The following is a 17,535-nucleotide window of genomic DNA, read 5'->3' as shown; positions in this document are numbered from 1 at the left end:
GGCACCATCATTCCTCCTCTTCCAATGACTCTTGAAGACGAGGTCCTTTCCCCTGCAACCTATGGCAGCACTTCCTCTATTGTTGAGACTGTCAATCCCCTATTTCTTCATCATTCTGATCATCCTGGTTTGCTTCTTGTATCAAAGAAGTTGATTGGTGACAATTATAATTCATGGTGCTACACTATGAGGATTTCCTTGAGTGCCAAGAACAAGACCAAATTCATCACCGGTATGATCAAAGAGCCTTCTGCAACCAAGAAGCTAGAAGAACTTGCCCTATGGCAATGCTGCAACGACATGGTCCTATCCTGGATCCTTAATTCTCTTGAATCGGACCTCGCTGATTCTGTGCTTTCTTGCATAACTCCTCATGTGAACTGGGAAGACCTCAGGGAGCGATTTTCCTTGGAAATGCTCCACGCATCTTCTAGGTTCAACAAGATATCTACAAAATTGAACAAGGGTAGATGTATGTTGCTGCTTATTATACCAAGCTGAAGGCACTTTGGGATGAACTCGCCTCATATAATACTGCAGAGAATTGCACATGTAGGGCTCAGAATGATTGCACTAAACTCATGCAATTCCTCATGGGGTTGAATGAATCATATGCAGGTACTTGTGGTCAAATCTTATTAATGAATCCATTGCCTTCTATTAGACAGGCCTATGCTTCTGTAACTCAAGAAGAAAAGCAGCATGAACACGGCTCTACCTCTCTTGTTCCATCTAATGCGGTAGCCATGGCAGTATTCAGGTCACAACCAATGAGTCAAGGATAGCAATTCTCGTAACCGTCCTCCGGTTTAGTGCACTTATTGCAAAAAAATTATCATACTGAGGAAACTTGCCATAAGAAACATGGTTATCCACCTGGTCACTGGCTCTACAAACACAATCAATGACAAGGCAATAGACCTCAGCAATGCAACAATGCATCTGCCAATCAAGTTGATTGTACTCTATCTTTCAAGGAACTTCAGGCCATGCTTCCTAATCTCACTGATGATCAGTGCACTCAAGTCATTGCCGCATTAAATCCCAAACCACCAACTCCTCAAGCCAACGCTGCTTTTGCTACTGAGTTTGCATCAGGTTTGTCATTGGTAGACCCTAATCGATGGATGATCGATAATGGAGCAACTCACCATATAATTAATTCACCGCATCTTTTTACTTGTCACAAGCACACATCTTTTCTGTATGTTTCTTTGCCTAGTAGTGCTAAGACAAACATCACCATGAAAGGATCGATTACAATGGTACTAAGACAAATATCACCATGAAAGGATCGATTACAATTAATAATGCAGTTTTGAGAGATGTGCTATGTGTTCCTTCCATTTATCTATCTCAACGTAAATATGTGTTGGAGATTATTAAAGACACCGGTTTCTTGGGCGTTAAACCTGTTGATTTTCCCATGGAAGAATCCAAATTGTTAAATAAAGGTGAGCTGCTTAAGGATCCTGCTGTGTATCGGTGTTTGGTTGGACGACTTATATATCTCACAATCACCATACTCGACATCACCTATTCAGTTCATGTCCTTTGCAGGTTTATGCATGAACCTTGTCAACCTCACATGGCAGCTGCTCTTTGGATTGTTAAATATTTGAAAGCATCTCCTAGTCAAGATTTGCTTTTGAGTTCTAATAATGATCTAAGTTTAAAAGCTTTTTGTAATTCGGATTGGGTTGGCTGCCCTATTACTCGTTTATCTACGACTGGATATTGTGTTTTCTTAGGAAATTCCTTGATCTCATGGCGCACTCAGAGGCAAAAGACAGTGTCATTGTCAAGTGCGGAAGCAGAATATAGAGCGATGGTTGTACATACTGTGAACTTACTTGGTTACAGTATTTATTTGCTGATTTGCATATATCTATTCCTAGTCCAGCCATCCTGCATTGTGATAATCAAGCAGCTCTTCACATAGCTGCAAATCCGGTTTTTAATGAAAGAACACGCCATAGTGAGATGGATTGTCATTTCATTTGACTTGTAGGAGTTTGCTAGGTGTAGGGTTTACTACTTTGTGAATAATCCCCTCAATGTCAATGAGAATTATTATTCAGTGTCAATATAATCTTTTATTATTATCACATTTGTGATCAGTTTGCTCAACAATAGTCCACTCACCTCTTGGTTTAGGAATGAGATTTGAAGTTTTCTGTTCTGTTTTAGTTGGTTCTGTCCAACCCTTCTCTATAATGTTCCATAAGTTATCTTCTTGAGATTGTAGGAAAGCCATCATCATTACTTTCCATTGAGAGTAATCTTTCCCATCAAAATATTTGGAGGGGGTGAATAGGCTCACAACCAATTTTTTCATTTATAAACTTTCTCAGGGATAGCAAGTGGATGATCAATCCTAAGTACTGATATTGAATAGAATGTATCTAAATTCAACCAAAACAACTAAAGCAGTAAATAACACAAGTTTTTGTTAACGCAGTAAACGCTCTATCGAGGGGAAACATCTGCGTGGCCTTTAACTTTTGAAAGACCAAAACCAAATCAAAAGTGAAAACAAATTACAAGTTTACAACACAGGAATTGCACTAACTATGGCAACCCTTCCTAGACTGACTCACTAGGGTGTGTGCAATCACTTCTTGCTAAATGTTTATTGTGGAGACCCGAAATTCTCAGTTAAATATTTTGGAATCCGATATTTGTACAATTATATGAAATATGAATTGTGGGCAAGATTCTTATGTCGTTGTATGAGAAATTTGGTTTCGAATGAGTTTATTTTCGAAACAAACGTTATTTAGGGGGTCACTAAAATCGACTTTTTATACGTACGGAAATTGGGAAAACTTCCTTCACGAAAGTTGCAGAGCTCGTCGATACGAGTTAGTGCATATGCGGAACGCAAGAATTGGTGTTCGTACGAAGAAGTTATCGCGTTTGGAAAAGTTTCCATTTTGGGTATATATACCTAGCTATTTTTGGAAAATTCTAAAAATAGCTAGGGTTTCCATTTTGGGCAGCCGGTACTGTGCATCTCTCTCTCTCTCCCGCGCGCCCGAGCAGAAAACATAGCAAGGTTTCTCCGATCGATTTCTCCCTCCTCCATCCACCTCACGATGCCAGACTACGTCCCACGCCTTCGCCTCGACCTTGCACAGCTTCCAGTGGCAGCCTTGCGCCGCCTCGTGGCCTGTAGCGGTGGCGGGAAGCCAGAGTCGGTTTGAGCCCGTTTTGAGTTCAACGTTGATTTCTCCTTGTACCGGCCACCAAAACTCGATATTCATGACTCATTAGACTCGCCTCGACTTTCTGAACAAGTACCAAGATGGCCCGGACCTGGGGAGATCGATTTCACGCTCGTCGAAAGTTTCGCCGTTTTCTGCAAATTTTCCGGCCAAACCGAACTGTTTGAGGTATTTTCGATCACTTTCATTCATTTTTTGACTTCGAGCTAGTTATGAAAGTTGTTCAATTCGATGAAACGAAGAGGAGAAGCCTGGCCCCCACACCGTTGGTGGTGGTCAGCGGCGGCTCTGCCACTAACTCCGGTGGCCTTTTCCGGCCACCTTCGGGGGTCCCAAGGGCAGTTTCTGCTCATTTTTATGTTCTACATATTGATACAATCATTTCGATATGTAACATGTGAATTTTGGAGATGGTATGATTAAGTTTTGAATTTTACAATTTCGATCGATTTCGATCGTTCGATTTGTGATCTGTGAAGATTGGACAGTCCGTTAGACTTGTAGTTTGTTATGATGATCGTAGGACTGTCCCGATGACTTTGTGTGGTCACGGGTGAAGATCCGACCGTTGGATCTTCATATAAGTGAGTTTTTGAATTGTACGCTAAGTTAATTATCGTATTTGGTTAGGTGATTGACGGTTTGAGTTGGCGGACGATTGTGAACCGTATTTTAAGCTGTTGAGAAGACGTAGTGGGATTGGAGGTGAGTAAATCTCACATGGTTCATTTACGAACCGAATTTCCTTATTGCACAATTAATTGTTATGTGTGAGAAAATGGTTTTAAGAAAATGAGATTTAAAGTATATAAGAAAATGAATTTCTTGGTTTACTACATGTGAACTATAGTTGGTATTAGTGGTCATTCCTGAGTGGATGAATACGTATATATATATTTACGTGATTTTATACGGAATGGTGTGACATTGAAATATGTGGTTTTTTGATGATTTCGTTTATATACTTGAATGAAAGATTTATTTGCCATGAATATTATGATAATTGGTATTGTTGTGAGTATGATTTGGGTGGAGACGTGATATTGTGAATCGGGTGGGATTTTGTTTATATTTTGTTCTGCGGACTGAAATGTCCAAAGTTCGATGGTTATAATAACCAGAGTGTTTTGTTCTAAGGGCAGAAATGTCCAAAGTTCGACGGTTATCATTGTGATAAATGAAGTATTTTTGTTCTGCGGGCAGAAATGCCCAAAGTTTGACGGTTATAGTAGTAACCAAAGTATATCGGATGCTTGCACCTAGGCCAAGGTGACAGGTAACGATTCAGATAGAGCTCTAGTCTGTTGTGGGAGTACGGTCATGGTGGTAACTAGGTTATTGCATTGTGAGTACTTTGTGCCACGTGAGTTAGGTTGGTGATTAAATTGTTGGGGTTGTTGTGTGTGTTCGGATGGTTGAATTGATTTACTTGAATTAAAAGAATTGTGATTTAATAAATCAACCGTTCATTTCTTATTTACTCACACGAGCTTTCAGAAAGCTTACTAGGTTTTGTGTTGTTGCAATCCCGGTACACTATTCAAATGGTGTGCGAATGATCCTGCAGGTCAGGATAACCAGGGTGGAGAGCGAACTAGGTAGGGCAACAAGGTTGAGACTAGCACTTGGTCTATTTTGGTGTGTTTTATTGACTCTTCAGAGCGTAACATTTTATCTATGTTGGTATTGTAATAATTGGCTCGAGAGATAGTTTGCTACGAGGTTTGTATTATGGTTTGTGAGACGTTGGTTAAGAAAAAAAATTCAGGACGTTGTTTGCATTGGTTATTATTCATGTTTCGGATTTGAATTTGTTATTCAAAATTCGGGGCGTGACATTTAGACAAGTGATAACTCAGAAATCTCAGCTATGAAACAAACTATGAACGCAGCAAGTTCTTCTTGGAGATTTCACCTTTGAAGCTTGCAATACCAAAATGACATCATGGAGTGCAAGAGATAAATATGCATGAATGAATGGTTTTGTTTTTTTCAAATTATTTTCAACATGGAACAAGATACTTTGAAAAATAGAAAACCAAAGAGAATAACTCTTTAACAACAAAGGGATTGAAAACCAAAACTATTTTCAATGCCCGAGAAGGAACAGAGTATCCATATATATATATATAGGAGGAAGAAAATCAGTTCACACAACAACCCCTTAAGCTCAGTTGGAGAAGGTAAAGCCATACCCTTAATTTCATATTGCAAAGGTAAACCCATATCCCTAATTTCAATTGGGAAAACTAATTCTAGAAGTCAAACACCCAAATCCCTTAATCATGGCTAAAACAAGAATGGAACCCATTGAAAAATCCATGACTTTGTGAAGGAGATGCAATGCATGAGCTTACCTAAGCCATAAGGATGAAGAGACTTCTTCTGTTCTTCAACCTTGATCTTTGACAAGACAGCAAGCTATAATGGGAAAGCAAGTTGCAATTAATCTTATCTTCAGACTTCGGCTTTGACAGCAAGACCACCACAAAAGAGAAGAAGATTGCAATTAAATAATCATGGTCTTGGGCTTCATACTTGGGCTTCTAACTCTTGGGCTTAATGGGTAGAGTTTTTTTGTTAAAAAAAGGAATGCCAATACAATTTATACTAACACATACCAAACCCTACGAGAGATGTGTTGCAATCGTGATCTCTATACCTTCCTCTATTCTTCAATTGTCCGTACCTTTCTCTTAGCATCCAAACAATCCACCCCACTATGTTCGTCTTTGAGGTTGTTACATCGCAGCTACTAATGACACTCATAATCCAATGTGAGGTCGTCTGGTTAATGTTAATGATGATGGTGTTGAGGAAACTGCCAACGTCTTCCTTGTGACGCGCTTGGTTTCGACAAATTCGACTATCATTTTGCTGAATCATTTCATGTCTCAATTAGTCAACTTTGGCCAACTTGTGGGATTCTCACCATTCGTGAGTGTAGCTTCACCAATTTCCTTGTTGACTATGATGGAGTAGGCGAAGTCTTGAAGGTACCACTCAATTGTCTCTCGGTCTAGGTTTGCTCTACCTCTTGCGTTCACCACTATCAAGTGAGCGTAGAAGGTTGTGTTAGACATACGACTGTTGCTGCTAGTGATAAGGCTTAACGTACTGCTATGTATCTTTGTATAATTATCTATAGTTATCTCATAGGCTGTAAATAGCTTAGATAGACTTGAACTCTATCAGATAACCAAACTTTGTATTATATATTCAGCATACAATTAATGAAAATGCAATCATTCAATTCTCAATTTCTTCAGGTTGTGGCCTTGTTGGGCCATGTTCTTCATGCCTACAGTGAGACGAGTCTGTTTTGGTCACGTCGACAAACCCTTCCTTCTCCACACTAGGTATCTATTTTCAAAGGATTTAATCTTTAAATATTTGAAGATTCATGGTATTTGTGGTTGCCTTAAGTATGGATCTGTAGGTTGTCAAGGACCTCTCTAGCTAAGAGTTAGCAGTGATCCTAGTCCCTAAGGCTCATGTGCAGCACCATTTTTGATGTTCTTGTTCCTTAGAAATGAGAGCAATCATACAGTATTGATGCCTTACATTCTCTAGTGGAGCTAGTTTGCTCACCTAGATATGAAGGGGTGGTTCCTCTGGGTTTCCGATGTCTGATACAATTGAGTTTTCAGCTAGAAAGAAGAAGAAGGTCGCTTTGTTGATTCTCTCTCCAAATTTAAGCATGTTTCTAAGTTGGACTAAATACTGTTTAGTCCTTGAGCTTTTGACCATAAAACACTTCAGTCACTGACCTTCTAATTTCACACGTTTAGTCCATGTACTTCAAAATTTCAAACCAATAGGTTCTTGCCGTCTAAAAGTCGCGGCGAAATGTCTATTATGCCCTCAGTTCTTTTTTTTTTAATAAATTTATTCCTTTATCTTTTTTTTATTTATTCTTTTTTCTTTATTCTTTTTTTTCAAACAGAAAGAAAGAAAGGGAAAAAAAAAATCATTTTCCAAAAAAAAAATAATAATTAATTAATTAAAAAAAAAAGACTGAGGGCATAATAAACATTTCGCTGCGACTTTTAGACGGCAATGACCTATTGGTCTGAAATTTTGAAGTACAGAGACTAAACGTGTGAAATTAGAGGGTCAGGGACTGAAGTGTTTTATGGTTAAAAACTCAAAAACTAAACAGTATTTAGTTCTTCTAAGTTTGTAGGTGAAGGCTAAGATTACTTTTGGGGAGCAAACAATCATCTCTTATGGGAAAGATGACCACCACGAGGGTGATGAATGCTACTTTGAATTGAACAAGGCGGTGATGGATAGCCTCGATGAGCAAGCTCTTCAAAAGTTTTTATTTTGTTAAGATAACCAAACAATCAAATTGAGTTTGGACTTTGGAGAATGAGTGATCCTTTTTTTTTTTTTTTTTTTTTTTAAAAAAAAAAAAACTACTCTGTACTCGTTAAATTTTTGTGTTTTTTTAAGCAGCCACGTGTATCTAATATGTAGTTATGATGACCACACAATCAAATGACTCAAGTGTAATGTTATGTATGGAGAATTTATTTTCCCAAGATAATATCGTGACAGATTCCTTTATAATAAGTTCTCATTTCTCTCATAAAAACAAAAAACAAAATTGTAAAGAGAAATTCATCTATAATTCACTAGTGTATTGATACATCAAGTAGACTAAATCAATACAACAATGCATTGAACAGTAGTTTGAGACAAGCCAAACTACTTCACCAATGCATGGAACCAGTTCACTAGTTCAGTATAGTTTACATGATGTATCCATTGAGAGGTGACTAAAAACGGTAATTAAAGAGTCGAAATTGGAGGAGGCCCTGATCCCTTGGGATAGCCCACCAACCCGGCCCGTTGTCTAAACACTCGTGTGTGTTGAGCGTGATATTTGAGGCCAGTAGCAGTAGCGCCAGTCTGAGGTCGCCGCCGTGTGTTGCTTGGAGTAATGGCGACTGAGAATAATAAATCCAAGTGGTCCTCAGCCCCCAAGTCCAAGAAGGGAAAGACTCGTTACCTTCCTCACAACGTCAGTTCTCTCTCTCTCTGTCTCGCTTTCTCTTGAAATTGAAATTGAAATATTGAGTTTGTTAATCGTCTGAAACTCTGAATTTTGTGTGGTGGTGGTCTCAGAGGTCGGTGAAGAAGAAAGGGTCGTATCCTTTACACCCGGGCGTGGAAGGATTCTTTATCACTTGTGATGGCGGCAGGGAACGCCAGGCCTCTCATGAAGCTCTCAACGTTATTGACTCGGTATCCCTTTTTCCTTGCTTTTTCCTTGCTTTTCCCATTTTCTATCTGTCTGTATTGTGTTTTTGCTTTACTTGCCCATTATTATTAGAGGTAATCGACTTGGTTATGAAAGCTGGGTCTGAAATTGGAATATGATTTTCTTGTTTAATTGCTTTTGGGTATACATGAATGCAAAGTTACACATTAGTTGCCCTATAAGTTGGAAAGTCTTTGATAACTTGCAAAAATTGGAATGTCTTCTCTTGCCCTGCACTGAAATCCATGATGCGAAAATGCTTTTTATTTTGTTGTTTTGATCTTCTGTTCGTATTTTCTGTTTGCCGGGAAACAGTGGAGGTTGATTCAGCAAAATCAGAGTTTTAAATAAGTTGTTAGACACGGTTTCTCTGATTTATTATGAAATCAGTCTCGTCATTGGTTCTATTGTCTTTAGTAGGCCAAATGGATACTGCCATTTAACCATCATTCATGTTATTGTAAGATTTATGCTTGTGCATGGCATACGTCCTTGTGTACCCATGCACTGCAATTTGGAGGCTTTATTCGGCTACTGATGGGACCAAAGTGGGTGATCTGCAAAGATCAATCTTGGTTGTCCGTATCAATATTGTTTTTTTCTTCTTCTTTGCTTTCCATATTATTTCTTTGAAATCTTGGGCAATTATGGATCAGAGGAAACCTTCATCCTATTTTTTGTCCTTTATGGTTCTTGTTCAGATCTTGATAGGATAAATTAGTTACTGTTATTTGTGATTATGCATGGAATCAAAATACTGATCACCTAGTGAAGCCCAAGGGTTGGTGTCATGGAATATGGATAATGATTTTTCTCTTCAATATTTTGTTCCTAGTTGTCAATTGTCTGCAGGAATCTGATCTGTTGGACTGATTTGGTTTGTCTTGCAGTTTTTTGAAGAGCTTGTACAGGGGAAGGATTCAGGGATAAATCTTTCTGAGGCACCCAGTAAACCTTTAAATAAAAAAATCAAGTTCACATACTCTGATTCTTCTAGTAGTGATGATGATAATGATGATGATAACAAAGAGGAGGGAGAAACTGAGGAACCTGTTGAAGACAAGGAGGTGGTCAAGGGAGAAAATAAATCTGATACTTGTAGAGATGATGATGGTAGTCATGATAATCAAATAAGCGAGACATCAGATCTCGAGAAGAAAGACAATGCTCTCTCTGAAAATAAACCAGAGGAAGATACTAAAGACGACAAAGAGGGTAGTATAAGTAAAGAGATTTCTGCAAAAGAAGGTGAAGAGCCACCAGCAAAGAAACAATGTCTAGGAACAGATTCATCAAAAAGGATCCCGGATAAAGTAGAAGAGAAATCCATTGATAAACTAATTGAAGATGAGCTCCAAGAACTTAAAGATAAGAACAAGGTGAACTTCAAACTCCATGCAATTTAGTTCTTTCTGGAATAGAAATCTAGTTGATGATCATATGTTTTGTAAGAGTGTTGTTTTGCACCAGGCTTTTTGTTTTTATCTTTTATTATATATATATATATATATATTTTTTTTTATTTTTTATTTTTTTCTAAGATCATAACTCTTTTTCTTGTGGTTAATATGGCTGACTTTTTTTGTTTGCACACTTATCTTTTCTCCTCTGCATTAGCTTGCATCAAAAATAGATCCTTGATTGCGCATCTGTCAAGAGTTTTCCATTACTATTTAGTTGTTCATGCGTCTAATTGTTTTCTGCTAGTGCAAATGTATAAACTACACTGTTATCTTGTTTCATTGTATGGTACCTACAGTTATATGTAATAGTTTTACCTACATCGTCTCACTCGCTCTTGTAATAGTTTAACCAGAACCTGCTAACCAAGCAGGTTTAAGAATGCATATTGGATATTAGTTTAGACTTTAGAGTTGCTTCAAGTTACGATGTTTGGATATCTTTGCAGTCTCTTTATCTGTGTCGACAACAAAGGGAGGGTATCGTGATGTAATTATTTATCATCAAATGATGTACGGAGATGTTATTGCACCCCTCGGCTCTTATAATAACTATATTTTCAGATCTACCTCAGCACCTAAGGCCCACCTCCACGCCATTCCACCACACCACTAAAGACGCACTTTCTACCTCATCTTGGTCAAGAAATTTGGGACATGGATTTTTCAATTTGGAATTTAAGGGCTTGTGGTTTGGTTACAAAAGATCGATTACATTCATATTTGAGGATTCTCACATTCATTATTGTATTTCCTCTGGCTTTAGTATCCGTGTCATGGTTGGATCATCTGGGTTGTTGTATGGACTGTACCATTAGGATTAAGGCTTGACAAACTATCATGATTTCTAAAGCGAAGTTGAGGAAAACAGAAGTCCGTAATCCCCAAATACTACCACTTAGCATCAAGATGGAACTGAAAGAAGCAAAAGATGGAGCTTGACAGTGAACATAGTCATAAGGTGGGGACTCTGTGGTGTGGGAAGATATAGATAGAGGCAGCACAGTTGTCTCATCTTTGTGTTTCTCTACTTTGAATTTTTTTTTCTAAATTATTTGTATTGTGGTTAATGTAGTTTGGAAAACTAAATTAATAGACGAGAAAGTGAACTGCAGATCGACTTTGAAACTACATAGTCATTTGTTATGGTTATTGATCATCTTGACAACTATTATTGAATCATCTTGGTGAACAAGTCTTTCTGCTAGTAAACATACTTGTCCTAGTCTCCATCTCTTTTTTTTTTTTATGCACCATCTGCATATTATTGTTCATGGGTTTGTTTTAGTTAGTTGTAGATTTATATAGATTTTGTGTCATTGTTCTTACTTTCCATATATCTGATAGTATCTGGGTGAGATGATCTTTTAATTCCCCTTGCCATTGGTTTCATAAAAAAGTTTCATATTTTCAAATGTTAACCGGTCTATGTCATCTTTTAGGAATTGCTTCTCATGTTGATGTTGGATTATTTTGTAGAGGCGCTTTGTCAACCTTGAGTCAGGTTGTAATGGTGTCGTCTTCGTTCAAATGCGGAAGAGAGATGGAGATCCTGGCCCCAAAGATATTGTACAGCATATGATGACATCTGCTGCTGCAACGAGGAAACACATGTCGAGGTTGATATATTGCTTATTAGGTTATCTTACAAAGAACATGTAGAAAACTGATCTCAAATAGGTTGGTGCAAGCTAACTTTCATGCTGGTTTCATATATAGGTTTATCTTAAGGGTATTACCTGTCGAAGTATCGTGCTATGCTTCGGAAGAGGAGATTTCCAGAGCAATTAAACCTCTTCTTGCACAATATTTTCCCTTGGAAACTCAGAGTCCTCGGAAGGTGAGACTATATTTCATCGTTTCTCATCTCTCTTCTCATGATAGTTTGGTTTTTAAGACTGCCTTAAGTGTTAATCTCTTCATTAAGACACATGAACTTACACTGTTCACACATTTCAATTTATTAGTTACTGCTGGAAATGCTGTCTCCACTTACTCGATTTAGCCGAAGTTTAGATTATGTTGCCTGCAGTAGGCAGGGAGAGCTTCTCTATACTGAATATGATGGTTTTTTTTTTCTTTTCCTTTTTTTTCTTTCTGTTCTTTTCCTTTTTTCACATTTACATGCTTTAGATTTTATTCTATTTTGTTAAAACTGAAATTTTATGATAGAAAGGTAAATCCAGTTGATTGTGGGACCATGTTGAGTGATAGAAGTTTTTGGAGGGACAAAAAAGTGACTGGGTCATTTGGATGAGAGAAATAACTCAATAAGAGAATGTGAAGTGGCAAGAACTGGATCTTTTGTGGGAAACTGTTCAATTTTGGGCATCCGTTGCTTCATTATTCAGAAATAGTTTCTTCCATGCTACTCTGTTGTTTCTTTATGAAAAGAATCAATCTGTGGTTTAAGCTCTTGTGAATTTTGTTGATTCATTGTTTGCTACTCTTCTGCAATGACCAAAACCTGTACTGAGCAGCCTAGCAAATTTAGAGTGATGTACTTTGTTATTAAACACAACTACGATTGTCGTCACCCCACCCAAAAAAAAAAAAAAAAAACAACATACATATCAAAAAGATCGGATCATAGTGTTTGAATTGGGTTTGCTTCAAGCATAACTAGAATATTTATCTGTTTAATATCCTTAGATGGTTTCTAAGTTTACTTGATCTTCTGACAGTTTGCAGTACTTTACGGAGCACGGGCAAATACTGGTATTGATAGGATGAAAATCATAGATGCAGTGGCAAAATCTGTGCCTGAACCTCACAAAGTTGACCTTAGCAACCCTGATTTGAACATTGTAGTTGAAATTTGCAAGGTACTTGGATCTTTTCCTGCAAGTCTTGTTTTTTTACTAAGTTCATTGTTGCTTAGTTTACTTGCTGAGATGGTAACATGAAGTGCATGAAATTTAGTATTTTGGGTTTCATCTTATCATTTATTCCCCTTCCGTGCAATTTCAAGATTTTCATTCATAAGCTATTGTATTCTTGCTTTCCCTCTTGCAAAATAATGGGTGCTACTTAGTCCGTGGACCTAGAATTATCTATATTTACTTACAAGAAAGAAGCATTACCTTTAAGTTACTTGTGTTTAGATTGTTGTGTTATATAATATCCTGCTTCTTCACTATGATGTAGTCTAATTTCACATTTTGCTGTCATTTGCAGACTATTTGCTTGATTGGTGTTGTTGAAAATTATAAGCAGTTGGCCAAGTACAACCTGAGGCAGCTCACATCACCTAAGCCATAGGAATTTGTCGTTTTACTGAAGCTGGATTGGTTCCTTACATGTAATGCATCATTCTGGTAGTTATATCGCAGAAATGATCTGGATTTGAAACACGGGAACCGAGAACTCATTTGCTTGGCATTGTAGAAGTTAGCCTCTTAGTCAAGTTCCTTTTTTTTCTTTTTGGCCGAGTTATGTTGTTTCAATTTGTATTTGACATTTTCAATTCCTCTTACTCATGAGAGTTTTAGAAGCGTGGATTCTCTTATTATATTGTTGGGTTGAGAAATATGCACCATGATGCTGGTGTTTTTCAATTGATATTAAAACAAACAAAAAAGAAATAATGTAAGGGTCTTGATAGAGCCAGTAATAGTGTAGAAGTGACCTAAAAACTAAAATTTGATGATCATAATTGTTGCTGTACTGTTGGAGAAGGATGGTCTAAAAACCCTGGCATTTGCAGATTGCTTTTGCTAATTGATTTGGACTTCGCAAAGCCCTCTACGAACTTCTGAGACTGAAGAAAATCATGCTAAATATGCAGGTCATGGAATTGACCTAAAATTTGATGATCGTTTGAGAAGGATGATCTAAAATACTCTGTTAATTTCAAATAGCTTTTGCCAATTGACTTGGAGCTCACAAATCCCTTTATGAATTTCCGAGACTGAAGAAACGGGTGGTAGATATGCAGGTCATGGAATTCCATGTTAACCAAAATCTATGATTATTGATACCGTGAATCCACTCCTTCCCCATGAAAAGCATGGGGATTGAAAATTACGGATTTAAAGTGTTCCCCTACTTTCTTTGTGCAATTGCTTTGCTATGAACAGCATGAATTTATCTTAACTTAACGAAAGCTTCTGGTTGTTGGCTTCTTTTTTCTCGGTGACCTTTTGTGTTCGTTATGAAGGCAATAGGAATTTGAGCAAAAATGTAACTTTTGGTGCAGGCTTTATGAAACTGAAACTGATATCATCAGCATTTTATACTTATTTGTTTCAATTGGACACTTTCGATCAAATCCTATGATCGAACTTGGTGACACCGAAATTTTCGTACTTCAGTAATCAAGGAAAGTATCAGAGTAGATCAAAGCACATAGAATGAATCAGTGAGAGAGAGAACTCCAACTCTGAATTAATGTCTACACCTTTGAATATAACAAGGTCCTTCAAATTTCTCATTTGTAAAGAGAAAACAACAAGAACAAAATGAACGAATGGAACACACTGAATGAGAAACCGAATCATTAATCCTACACTGAAGACTCCTTGCATCTCAATTAAGCATTTGGAGGCTTGTACAACTTCTCCACCATCTTCCTATATTCTGCAAGAGACATAGAGAGACACAGCATTATTCAGACACTGTTTATCCTGTAAAACTATTTGAAAACTAAAACAAATGAAGTAGTAAAAGGAGAACCAAGATTTACCTTCTTGATTGCTCCACAGTTGTGCTGCTTGGGGGTTCAAAGGTGAGCTTGTGTTTGGTTCTGTAATTCACATCAAATTTCATAACTGGGGTTAACAATAGCTCGACGATCCAAGTAGCATTTCACACAGCAGCATAGACAAAGAAAACCAGTAAGAGATTACCTCCTAGAAGACTCTGGATCGATAAGAGGATGGTTCTCACATCATAAGCCGAAGACCATTTATCCTGCAATTGGTTTCGAAGGCACACATCAGATCAAATCATTGCGGAAATAAAACACCATTGTAGACTAGTATCAGTAGCAGTAAAGTACCTGAAGAATATCCAAGCAAATGTGGCCGCGGACATCGACATTGGGATGGAAACAGAAAGACTCGAACTTGACCTTGGGAGGCTTAAAGGGATAGTCATTGGGGAAAGAAAGGGACAATCTGTATTGAGTCCCTTCGAAAACTGTCTCTTTGCTTCCATTGATGGTCCCTTTCCAGCAGAATATGTTGTCTTCTTCAGGGAACGCGGATATCCCCGAATCTCCACCCATCTATAATTCAATTTTCAATCAATTTCCAAAAACCCTAAAATTTCAAAACCCCCAAAATTCACAAAGAATTAGTACGCAGTGACTCACCATTAACGCCATCAACTCAGATTGAAGCCTGTTGTAAGCATATAAATCAAGATCAGAAACCTTGAAAACCAAGACCCACAATCAATCAAGCAAGCAAAACCCTAAGAAATTGAGCATGCGAAATTGGGATTCACCTTTTGAGAACCGACTGAGAGTCGGCGGTCTTCGCCGGCGCCTGAGATTTCTTCGACGGAGCGGTGCCTGTGGCCCCTGGGACGTTGTCTTGGTTCACAGAAGCCATCACCGTCTGAGATCTTAGGGGGAGAGAGAGAGAGAGAGAGGGATGGGAGAGAGGGTTGATGGTTGGGTTTAAAACGCTGCGAGTGTGGAGGTAAACGGCGTCGTAGAGAGGAGCTTGGTAGGGTATTCAAAATTTTTCGAACGTTGCAATGACGGTGCTTCATATATTCCAATCTCTTTCCTTCTTTATCTTCAACGGCTAGTAATGTACAGAAATGGGTAACTTGTTTTTCTCTTCCCCTTTTTTGCTTTATTTCTAGGGCCCAGCTGATTTTCCACCCTAATACATTAAAAAAAAAAAAATTGGGAGGCTCAACCCTAAACCCGTTATTATTAATAATAATAGTAGTAATACCGTACATCGAGGGAGACATAAAGCCTAAATCTCGAGTACTAGTACATGAATCTTCCACCCTATACTATTTAGTCATTAGTTAGATCCATGACACTTGAGTACAAGTCTGGCGTGGATTTATTTGTTCTAACTCTCTTTTATTTATATACATTCGATAATACAATTTATTACTCATTGTTAACTTTACTTATGACCTCATTGCTTTTTCATGATTTTTGTTATCATGAACAAAGTCTCTGAAGAAGTTCTAGATTTACTTGGTGTGATTGACAAATCAAAAAAAAAAAAAAAAGATTTACTTGGTGTAAAAGTGGTTGTGGGGGTGGTCAACAAATTTGGACCTGCAATCACGACAAATAACTCTGCCATGAATATCAGAATGATTATAGCCATGAATACGGTGATAATTATGATCGTAAATGCAGCAATGATGACGGCCATAAAGCACAGCAATGATGACGACCATAAAGCACAGCAATGATGGAGGCCATAAAGCTCGATGGTAATTACAGGTATAAAGACGGTAGTAATCACGACTTATGACCTAAGCATCCTCACACCTATAACATCTCATTCTGACTCATTTGATTACACTCGAATAAGAAATATATTGACTTAGGTATCGGAGGGTTTTTTGCAAGTGCCCCCCCCCCCCCCCTCGAATCGATGGTCGAAACATTAGTCAACAAATAAAGGATGCTTCTCTATTGTTCCTGGTCTCTCGCTCCAGTCCGCATTCATTGGTGAGTCAAAATCCTCTTCAGAATTTTTCATCACCAACAAGTGGCACCATCTGTGCGAAACACTTTTCCCTAAAAAGTGATGGTGGGAGCTGCACCTCAAGAAATCCCATTTTCATCATTAAGGACTGGGAATGATGGAATACAAACCCCGAACGAAGTTGGGCAAGGATGAGACGTGTCAACCATGAACCCCAATGTGCAACAATCGCATTCAGATAATGATTCCTCCCAGGTATGCCCTCTATATATGAATCTGTTAAGCGATCTTGTTACAAGACTTAAAGATGAAATTCATATAGAGGATAGGCGAAACCTAGGTAACATAGACTAATGTTTTTTCCTTTAGCGAGCACCTTAATTTTGATTTCACCTTTTTGTACTCGAAATATTTATGAGGTCGGTGGCCGAAACAAACCTATGAGATCGGTGGCCGAAGTGAATCCATGAGGTCGGTGGTCTAAATGAATACATGAGGCCAGTGGTCAAAATATAAACGCAAGGCTGGTGGCCGAATTGAAGCTTTAAGGCTGGTGGCTGAATTGAAGTGAATCCGTAAGGCCAGTGGCTGAATTGAATACATGAGGCCGGTGGTCGAAATGTAAATGCATGGCCGATAGCCGAAAATAATACATGAGGCCGGTGGCAGAAAGCACAAGGCAGGTGGCCGAAATGACAACACGAGGCTAGTGACCAAATGTATGTGCGAGGCTGGTGGCCGAGAGGAGTGCATGAGGTCGGTGGCCGAAATGCATGTGTGTGGCTGGTAGCAAAGAAGAACCAAGAGGAATGTGTTAGGCTAGTGGCCAAAATGAATATAGGAGGCTAGTGGCCAAAATAGATACCTAAGGCTGATGGCCAAAATGAATAAAATGTTGTCTATTAGACTCAGAGAGAAATGGGAGCAACTCTGTGTCCCATGCAGAAATT

The 17,535-nt window shown here is 38.3% G+C and overlaps 2 protein-coding genes across 2 annotated transcripts; one reads left to right on the top strand and one right to left on the bottom strand.

Annotated features, from left to right (window-relative positions):
• The first annotated feature begins 8,050 nt into the window (after window positions 1-8,050).
• On the top strand, window positions 8,051-13,467 carry LOC112168403 (THUMP domain-containing protein 1 homolog). The gene is made up of 7 exons (XM_024305520.2): window positions 8,051-8,256; window positions 8,361-8,480; window positions 9,387-9,875; window positions 11,436-11,575; window positions 11,676-11,796; window positions 12,641-12,781; window positions 13,134-13,467. Exons 1-7 carry the CDS (start codon window positions 8,176-8,178, stop codon window positions 13,215-13,217), a joined length of 1,176 nt encoding a protein of 391 aa, XP_024161288.1. The 5' UTR covers window positions 8,051-8,175; the 3' UTR covers window positions 13,218-13,467.
• Window positions 13,468-14,309: 842 nt separating this feature from the next.
• LOC112166712 (ubiquitin-conjugating enzyme E2 20) lies at window positions 14,310-15,590 on the bottom strand. Its single transcript, XM_024303598.2, has 6 exons — window positions 15,405-15,590; window positions 15,271-15,298; window positions 14,956-15,183; window positions 14,804-14,867; window positions 14,641-14,700; window positions 14,310-14,534 (listed from the first exon to the last, which is right to left on the bottom strand). Exons 1-6 carry the CDS (start codon window positions 15,509-15,511, stop codon window positions 14,488-14,490), a joined length of 534 nt encoding a protein of 177 aa, XP_024159366.1. The 5' UTR covers window positions 15,512-15,590; the 3' UTR covers window positions 14,310-14,487.
• Between the last annotated feature and the right edge of the window lie 1,945 nt (window positions 15,591-17,535).

Source organism: Rosa chinensis, chromosome 5 (genome assembly GCF_002994745.2).
Source record: "Rosa chinensis cultivar Old Blush chromosome 5, RchiOBHm-V2, whole genome shotgun sequence".
Classification (NCBI taxonomy): Eukaryota; Viridiplantae; Streptophyta; class Magnoliopsida; order Rosales; family Rosaceae; genus Rosa; species Rosa chinensis.
Note: the sequence above shows the minus strand (reverse complement) of the source record. Positions and strands in the feature narration are given on the sequence as shown.

What these genes read in the sequence shown, in the direction of transcription:
- LOC112166712 (XM_024303598.2), bottom strand. Translation starts at nt 15,511, where the DNA reads ATGGCTTCTGTGAACCAAGACAACGTCCCAGGGGCCACAGGCACCGCT. An exon ending in GATCCAGAGTCTTCTAGGAG is followed by an intron (nt 14,701 to 14,803) that starts GTAATCTCTTAC and finishes TGTGAATTACAG; the next exon opens with AACCAAACACAAGCTCACCT. An exon ending in ACTGTGGAGCAATCAAGAAG is followed by an intron (nt 14,535 to 14,640) that starts GTAAATCTTGGT and finishes TGTCTCTTGCAG; the next exon opens with AATATAGGAAGATGGTGGAG.
- LOC112168403 (XM_024305520.2), top strand. Translation starts at nt 8,176, where the DNA reads ATGGCGACTGAGAATAATAAATCCAAGTGGTCCTCAGCCCCCAAGTCC. An exon ending in CTCGTTACCTTCCTCACAAC is followed by an intron (nt 8,257 to 8,360) that starts GTCAGTTCTCTC and finishes TGGTGGTCTCAG; the next exon opens with AGGTCGGTGAAGAAGAAAGG. An exon ending in AAACTCAGAGTCCTCGGAAG is followed by an intron (nt 11,797 to 12,640) that starts GTGAGACTATAT and finishes ATCTTCTGACAG; the next exon opens with TTTGCAGTACTTTACGGAGC.